Raw genomic sequence first — 9,543 nt, 5'->3', positions numbered from 1 at the left:
GCATTCAAATAGGCCAAGATCATTTAAGTTATCTTCCTCTTTTCGAGTCTCTTGAGATGAATCTTCACCTTCCTTCATGCTAACACTTTCCATAGTTTCCTTAAAGGATTCACTTAAATTTCTGTTAAGAGATACTTCTATATCCTTGAAAAGTTGGTTTTCCTGTTCCATTATAATCTTACCACTATGAACTTGCATTTCCAAGGGAGTTTCCATAATATGTCCTACACAGCCTTCTGATATTAAAATTTCAAGCTGGGCAATCTCTCTATTCTTTTCAGGCAACATAATCTTTGAGGGAGTGACATTTACCAATTCATGTAACTCCTTGTCTTGCTCCCGACTTTTCATATTTAAAACCTCTTCCCTATTTACTTCCCAATGTTCAAAAAGGGTTTCTATCACCACTTGAGTTGAGATCTCTTTATCCTCCTGCTCCCTAACATCTTTTTCCAAAATAACTTTCTCCATCGTTGTTTTCTCTTTTGTAGTTGGAAGCTCCCAATTTTCGCAGTGATTGTTAACATGAGCCTTTCCAAAACCTCTAAGAGTTTATCCACCTCTAACCCTTTCCATTTCATAAAGTGGCTATCCTGTAAGGCTTCTTTAGGTATTGGATTTTCTTCCCCTTCCCATTCCTCTATTGGTTGTTTCCACACTCCATTTTCTATGCTGAGAGTGATAAAGTCTGGGCATTAGTTCTCTTCCTTCATATTGATAAGAACCCTTGGGTGAGAGGAGTCCTTAATACTTAGAACTTCTTCTTCTCTAACATAAGAGCCAATCGTGTTCCCAATCTCTGCGAATACCTCATCCCCCCAATATTTTGTTGGTAGGTTGTACAAATTAATCCATATAGGAAATGTTTGTAGCTTTTCTTTACCTAGGTCAAAATTTGGTTCCCAGTCCTTCATAAAAATGCCATTTCCTTCTAAAAGGTAAGGGTCGTTATTTAAAATTTCCCATTTATCTAATTTATTCGAAGCCAAACCCATGTAAAAGCCATTTGTTAGGGTTTTTAGTCTACAATCCTTTCCCCATATGGCTTTGCATCCTAACCTTATTGTTCTTACAGAGGGCCATGGGCCTAACCATTTGAAAAAGAAGGCTTTTTCTTTTAAAACCCCTATTGTTTCTTGCCATTTCTCATTATCTATGTGAACAGTGGACATTACCTTGAAGGTGATATGCCTGGCTGGGCTTTGGGATGTGACTTTTTCTGTCACTTTCTCCATCTACCTGGTTTGTTGTTGTTGTTTAGGCCGATAAAACTTGTGTGCAATCTTTGTGAAATCAAATCTATCAAACTTTCTATAGACCGACTGTTTTCCTTGTGTCTGGTTTTCCCATCTCCTCTCATTCCATCTGCCTTGTCTTCTTTATGGAGGATAGAACTGATCATTACGTTGGGGATAGGGCATCGGCTGCCTGAAATTGTGATATCGATTGAAAGGCCATTTGTAACTAGCTTGTTGCCCATAAAACCATCCCTCATGTTGACAAAAACTAGAACGAGCATCTACATTCCTTCTATGGTTTCCCCCACCATTTGCGGGTAGTTGTTGCCTCTAGCATCCAAAGCTCCCATGTTACCACTCGCCTGCCATTTTACCACAACTTATTATATTATTATTAATAAATGATATTTCTTTTAATTAAATTTATTTAAAAATAATTAATTATTATTTTAATAATTTAAACAAATAATTATCTTTAATTCATTTGGAATAATGGATTTAAAGCTGAATTAGGGTAATTGTGAATTTTATTTGAATATAAGAACGAGTTAATTTGTAAGGGTAAATTGTGAATTTTATCTACTCGAAAACTTATACTAAAATGACAATTGAAACCTTACTATTAACTCAGCCATGTGCTTTAAAATTAAACCAAAACTTTGATATCTACACTCTGTTTTCTGTGTGTTGTGTATGTTTTGGGTTTGGGTTGACTAGAATGTTGACCAATCTTAGGATGTAACCAAAGGCTTGGGAGTTCTATGTTTGTGATGTCATGATGATGTTTTGATCTCGATTCTTTAATCCCAACCATGGTAATGTGTCTGGTATGCCCTATGATGTGTGTTGATCTATTGATTATTATTGCTTTCTAGTGTTCTTGCGTGAAGCTGAGGTGGATATTATGGCCCACTTGACTTAACCATTTTGAGTCTTCGATCAGTATTTTTGGGATGCTTTCCAGTTGCTCGTTGAGAATTGATGTATTATTATGAATTATCTTTTGATGCTTTCCAGTCACTTGTATAGGACTGAGGTGATTTTATATGATTCTTTAATTTATATTTGTATGAGCCTATGGTAGGTTATCTATATGTAATGTCGGGGAGTGGCTTGCAATGGGGGCCGGGGCCCTAAGTGGCTGCTAGGGTAACCCATTGTAAGTTGTTTAATAAGTGAAAACACTACACTAAATGAGAGTAAAATGAACCTAATAAGAGTCTTTGTATGTTCTCACCCATGCCTCAAGTGTTAGTACAGATTAGGATGGGAGTAGAGAGAATGCTTGGTTGCGACCTTGCATCTGTAGTATGCCTTGTTAGTACGAGAGGATACTAGTGGCCGCATAGGGATCACTAGGGGGTCGAGGTCCTGAGAGACTGCCAGGGTAACTCTAGCATGATTTGTGCGATGTCACTTGCCCGCTTACATAGTAGGTTTCCTATGTGTCTTTGTGTGCCTCTAGGTTTAGATATTGATTTACCTTGGAACCCTTGAGTTAGAATACTTTTAGGATTTCCTGGACTTAGAGAGCACTTTTCATATTTGGTTTGATATCCTGTTTGGGACTTGAGACTATCTCCTCAGCGTCGTGGGAGTGGGCCATTTAGGTTCCATGTGGTCGGGTGGTAGTGTTTTTTACTCTTAACATTGAGATCTGTTCGTTGCTACCGTGGCTGGAGCTTCCTTGTCTGCATTTCCTTTTTATTCTATCTTTGTATCATTATGATGGATGGTTATATCTTATGATGGATGTTTATATCTTTTATGATGGATGGATATATCTTTTATGGTGGATGCTTTCATTTATTGTATTACACTTTGTATCATGAGTCCAAGGAGGATGATGTAATTCTATTTTTACAAATGTATATTATTTTAGCCTTGCATACCCTGTGACATGTACTGTGGATGATTGAGCATTCTAAATTTTGTTGCCAAGTGGCATTCAGAACAAATGTATGTTATTTAAATGGACTTTGGACTTTTAATTATTCTTTCATGTGGATGTGGTATTTATTAGACTTAGTGTTAATTAAATTTAAATGTGATTCAATGTCATGGGATCCTTAAGGAATGTAACCTATTATGTATGCTTATAGATGATTGTATGTTTTTGCTTCCGCTACTTTATGTTTGATATGTATGTTATTCTTCTTGTTTAAAAAAATAAAATGTTTGGCTAACTTAGTAAAACTTTAGGTTAATTCTTTTGGATCCCTTGGCAGGGCGTTACATTACCTACAACCTGACTCTTATTGTCATGAACAATACAACCTATTCCTGCTACACCCGAATTGCCTCTTGAAGACCCATCAAAGTTCAATACATGTCATTCTATTCTAGGAGGTTCCTATTTAGATTTTGATCTATTTTCTTTACTAGACTATCCCCCTTAACCATATTGAGGTGGAATTATTAACCAAATCCAGTTCTTACAAATAATGCCATCCAAAGTGAAAATGAACCTTCATAGTGATTTAGTTTTCTCAATCTACAATTTGAAGTTTCCACAATGCTTGCTTTAATCTTGTTCCCGAAAGATTCTGAGGACATAGATTTGTTTTGGGATATCCTTCTATTTCTTTCTTTCCATATCTCCCATACAACTAATGATGGAACTATTACCCAAATATCTTAATATAGAGAGTTTGGAACTTTAGTTGGCCACCGCTGTAGGAACTCCTTAAAGTCGTGGGGAAATTGTGCATATCATTTCAAGTTTAGACAAATATTTTCCCAATAATTATGTGCATAACGAAAATTGAATCAAATATGATCGATTGCTTTTTATTCTTGTTCACACAATAAACATCTCATGTTCACATTAAATTTGACTATGAATATATATATTGCAATTTTTTAAATATGAACATATTATGATAATAATATATATTAAGAATATAAAAAATAAACTAGACATAATATTAGCATACATTATTTTCCTCTATAGATTATTTCTTGTTTTGAGGAGTACTTTTGGTGTTGACGAGGCCACGAAAGTCTCTTTGGTATCAATGTTCTTTAGTCAATCAATTACTACCATTGATTTCTGTTGCATTGTGTTTATAAAGTTTCCATGGATGTTATATTTGATTTAATTGAGGAAGGTGAAAAGAAACCAAAATTGACAATTGGCATTTTAGTGTTAGTTTTCATGGTCATCTCAAGGACATTGTTAAAGATTTTCTTTGGTGGGACGAAATCACAAATTTGTTCCCCTTGGAACAATTTTTATGTTCTTGTTAATCCTTTAGTTGAATTTGATTTTAATTTATTACTAAGGTCTCTTTATTTTTAAGAAAAATAAAAATAAAAATAATTGGTTTATATACAAATATTTATTATAGATATTATTAAAATGATAACATTGACACATTATAATGTAATTTTTAAATTTAATATTGATTTTATTTAAGAAAAACAACTTAGAGGAGGAGGAGATGAAGATGAAGATGAGGACAAAGGAGAGGAGGAATAAGAACAAGAAGAAGAAAAGAAGGAAGAGGAGAAAGAAGAAAATATGACAAATTGGAGGAGGGAGGAAGAGGAGGAGAGGGAGGAGGAGAAACAGGACGAGGAGGAGGAGGAAGAAGAAGAGCGGGGAGAGGAGGAAAATGATGAAGAAAAGAGGAGGAGGAGGAGGAGGAAGAGGAAAGAAAAGAGGAGGAGTTAGTGAAGGAGGAGGAGGAGGAAGACACACAAGAATAAGAGGAGGAGGTGATGAGGAGAAGCAAGAAAACCAAGAAGAAGAAGAAGAGGAAGTGAAGGAGGAGAATGATGGGGGCAAGGAAGAAGAAGAAGAAGAAGAGGATTTCAACTAACACATTTACGTAGATCATTTCCAACTCAGCTTGCCATCAATGCTTCCCTCTTTCCCAAAGAATCAATTTGAGGCTCATGAAATTAGCCAATGATGGTTCAAAATTATTGTCATAGGATGATCGATGGTTGCATTTTGAGGAGATAACCTACAATATACACAAGAAGTACTTTCTGAATCTGTGTTAGGTACCTTGCCAAAGATCCCCATACTTGTTTGAAATTTGCACCTTGTAGATCCCATGAGATTCATTTGTGCCTTATTGAATTCAATTTTTCCATCCATTAAATTATTATCCAAGACATTCTTGGGTTGATGCACACCCAGAGTGATCCATATGCTTTCATTGTTGTCAAGCTCAACAATGACTTGAACTCTTGAGAAAAGACCAAAATTCACAACCACTGCACCCTCCCCTATCCAACTTGTGGCGATGCCTCCAATGTTGATGCATCCCCTAGGTCTCGAAAAATGCACAAGAGATTTCCACAATTACCTATTTTCATTACAGAGAATATTCTCCTTGTCATGCCAAAGTACACAAACCTTAGATGCAAGTGCTATTAATAATAAAACAAAAATAATAAATAATAAATTATCAAACAGCTGAAAATTTGAAATTTTACTTTCAAAATCATTCCATTATCAGGATACCACAACTCTTCACAGAATTATCTATGGATCTATTCGTATTATGTTTTTGTTGTTAACCTGTAATAATTGGCTTATTTGGCTTAACGTGATGCGCGAATGTAGATAAGGTTCTCGGTATTCGGAAATATAATAAGAGATGAACACAATTTCGTAAACTTTCACGCAGGATTCATCGGTAGCATTGATACAAATTTGAAAGAATTACAGTCATTTGCTGAAACAATCGGGTATGAGCTTTATCTAGTGATTTAATGCTGTATACACTGGTTTTAAATGCAAGCATCGTCCCTTTAACTTTGGAATCCCTGCAAATTTTGATCTATTTCCTTAACGAAAATTGATACTTAGTCTCGTTTTCGTACGATTCTTCCAGCTTGAAATGATTTTAAAGCTTCCTCGAGAAAAATGAAAATGGAAACAATTAAAAGCTTAATTTTCTTTTGCAGTCTGTTGGATATCAAATATCACATCGCAGTTTTTTCAGCCGCCAAGCAAAGAGTCGGTTTTTGCGGCAGGTAGGTTGCTTGGTTGAATTCTCAAAATGCTGACCGCAAAAACGGTGACTGCAACATACGGAACGCATCCAACAGTTAACAACAAAACCAAAACCTTTAATTCCACTTTTCAGGGTTTAAATCGCACAAAATTTTGTCCACAACAGAAAAGTCGAACTTTCCTATGCACAGCTTCGGCGCAGAACGAGCTTTATCAGCCCTTCCGTCCACCTCCAACTGTTCATAATATTCCCGATGCTGCAAAAAATTTAAGCACCGAAGAACAATTAAATATGCTTCGTGACAGAATAGGTTTGTGGCATCAGTATGCCGAACTAATTCCTGCTCTTTCTATGGCTGGATTCGCTCCTTCAAAGATCGAGGAAGCGACAGGAATTTCAGGAGTAGAGCAAAACAAAATTGTAGTCGCTTCTAGGGTTCGTTCTACTCTCGTATCCAACGGCTTCGATGGAAATGCGTTAACCTATTTTGATTCGGGTGGAGCCGATATCCTATACGAGTTTAGGACTCTTTCATCAGAACAGCGAACATCTGCTGCTGAATTTGCCGTGGAAAGGAGAATTGATGGCAGGGAAGCCAAGGATTTGGTCAAAGCCATGAAAGAATTCGAAAGGCGGCGTAAAGAAGGATGGGAATCCTTTTCTTTTCTCCCTGGTGATTGCTTAGCCTACTCCTTATATTGCCAGAGTAAAGAATACAGAGCCAAGCCGGAGCGAGAATCCACATTGGAGAAGGCCCTTTCTTATGCAGTTACAGAAAAAGCAAAGGATAGAATTCAAAGATTCTTAGATGACGGCGAGGAAAGCAGCCCGGATGAATCTTCAAACATTTTTCTGCGCATGGTTGTTGTAAGATTGAAGCCAGGGGAGGTTTCAGAGGCTAAGGTTCCTTTGGTTTTGCCTGTAATTGACGCAAATATTGAAGAATATCACCAATCCCCTTCTCGTCAAGCAATGGGAGAAGGACCCTTTAGGATCTATAAGTCAGAAGTATCATGGAGATCTTGGGTTGTTTTGCCTGGCTGGGAACCACTGGTTCGTGCAGAAGCCCCTGTAGTTCTTTATTTTCCTGATGCAAATGTTCTTCCATGGAGAATAAAAGATGCAGACAAGGAACCAATTCTTGTAGTAGTAGACAAAACAAAGACAGAGATTGATGCAGAAAGTTTTTTCCTGGTAACCTCAACTGATAATTCTTTGACGCTTAAGAGAGGATCTGTAATTTCTGAATCTGCAGGGCCTGTTTTGGGAATGGTAGTTTTAGTTGTTAGACCACCTAAAACAGAGAGTGATGAACTGGAGATGGAAGACTGGGAATGATTATTTGCCTGCCTAAAATGTAAGCATTTGCATGCATGTCTCAATTCCTAATCTTATCTTCAAGAATGTTGTAACAGATTTTGAACACTAGTAAATTGGAGTGCGATTTAATTTGCGGTGTCCAAACTAAACGATTTTTGGAATTGTTAACTGTAATCTTGACCACAGTGCAACCAGTACTTATTTTGGGAAAATATTTGGCAATTGTTGGCTCATAATTTGTAGAAAGTCTGCATCTTTAGAACCATGAAATATTTCATTTGGATTTAACATTTGTTCCGTACATTTCAGATATATTCTGGCTCTTTTTGTAGACATGGGAACAAAAGTAGAGTTTTTGCATTTAATTTGTTTATTGGCTTAATATTTCTTTTCATGTCCGTTTCTTCCCTAAAACTGTCGGACTTTCATGATCACAACTTCACCTTGAGGGATACCTTATTGTTATCCAAATTTCCCGATGCTTGAATGAATATTACCATTTGGTTTCCCTTTCAACGGAGGCACATCATTTATCCTTTCCTATTATTTGTATTGTAGAAACATTCCCAATTTTAGCAACTATAATTTCATTTGACTATAAACTTTGGGACAGGGGAGATTCCTTGAGTTGGTTATAACAAATACATCCTGGAGGCTATTCAAAAATACAGGGAAGCAATGAGCAGATTTGATTTATTTCAATTTGCATTTTCTTATAAGTTTTACATCATTGTGGGTAGTTCAGTTTTTAGGTTGTACAAATTTGACCATCTTCTTGCAAGTGGCATTATTAAATTACTTCTCAAGAAACGTCAGATCACCTAAATGTTTCTCTATAAGTAAAACATGGATTTAAAGGATTTGGCATGTTTTACAGGATGTGCTATTATAATGATGTATATTTGAATTGAACACATTGTAATCCTTGGCCAATCAAACTGAAACTCAACTAAAATGTCAAAATACAAAACCTTTAGGAGTTTACTGCAAATCAATCCTCTGCACGAGTTGATCATACCTGCAATAATTATTGTGGAATTCGGGGCATTGCATTCTTCTTCAAGATTGCTGACATAAATCCATGCTAGAAGCGTTCACAACTCTAGCATCAAAAACTTTCAATTTGTCTCAAACTGTTTAAGTTTTCTAGAAAAAATGGAGTTATCTATACAACATCTTAATTGGTACCTCTAGCTATCTTATACCATATATCATATCTTATTCCTTTCACAATGTTTGCTTCTTGCTATATTTTGTTTGGTTAGTAGTTGTTCTTCTCTAATACAAAATGATAATCTCAGGTCTCATACATGTTACATCTCTTTTTCATTTAGTCACAGTTTATGGTGACAATACAATACCTTTTGCTAGATGTGGATATTAAATTCATCATAGCTAAGCTTGAATGAAAGCTAAATATTCTCTAAAGTGTACTTTTTCTCAACTAACTTACAGATTGAGCATGTTATACACTGATTATGACTTACTGGTTCAAACAATAACCTGTCCTTCAATAGGTTACCTTTTGTTTTTTGTAAACATGAAACTAAAAATTCTTCTTTCTTCACATTTCATGATTTATTGGCTTCATTATTTTTGTTCTCTCCTCCCTTCTGACATAAACCTGTCTGACTTGTGGGGCCTCCAGTTCAAGCCTTAAGTTTGGCGTTATTAGCAGTCAAGTTTCAAGATAGTAATAATAAATAGAAAGATTATTATTTGTGTCAAATGACATTGTAATTTTATGCTCATTTAAACACACAGCAGCCCCTGAATCTACTAACCGAAATTAACTTCAAGATATGCTGTTAAAATACAAATCTTAATTAGACATATATAACGTCCACTTCTTAGATTTACTACTGGCCACTTTTAGTATTCTTTCATAGAAGATTACCTCCTTGTTATAAATGCAAACTGACTGAGAATTTGGGGACTTGAGACGTTTCTTTCCATTTTTTTAAAATGTTACAATCCATTCAAACTTTTAAGATACATTTCATGATAATGTT

General features: G+C 35.8%; 1 protein-coding gene across 1 annotated transcript; it reads left to right on the top strand.

Moving 5' to 3' along the window:
• Positions 1–5,867: 5,867 nt before the first annotated feature.
• LOC149569653 (rubisco accumulation factor 1.1, chloroplastic-like) lies at positions 5,868–7,743 on the top strand. Its single transcript, XM_089822378.1, has 2 exons — positions 5,868–5,942; positions 6,162–7,743. The coding sequence occupies exon 2, from the start codon at positions 6,257–6,259 to the stop codon at positions 7,547–7,549; it is 1,293 nt and encodes a 430-aa protein (XP_089678504.1). The 5' UTR covers positions 5,868–5,942; positions 6,162–6,256; the 3' UTR covers positions 7,550–7,743.
• The last annotated feature ends 1,800 nt before the right edge of the window (positions 7,744–9,543 follow it).

The sequence above is a fragment of the Cupressus sempervirens genome, chromosome 3 (genome assembly GCF_028749045.1).
Source record: "Cupressus sempervirens isolate cs-2001-9-10 chromosome 3, ASM2874904v1, whole genome shotgun sequence".
In the NCBI taxonomy this organism is placed as follows: domain Eukaryota; kingdom Viridiplantae; phylum Streptophyta; class Pinopsida; order Cupressales; family Cupressaceae; genus Cupressus; species Cupressus sempervirens.
Note: the sequence above shows the minus strand (reverse complement) of the source record. Positions and strands in the feature narration are given on the sequence as shown.

Excerpts from the sequence above, each read along its gene's own strand:
- LOC149569653 (XM_089822378.1), top strand. The coding sequence starts at position 6,257 with ATGCTGACCGCAAAAACGGTGACTGCAACATACGGAACGCATCCAACA.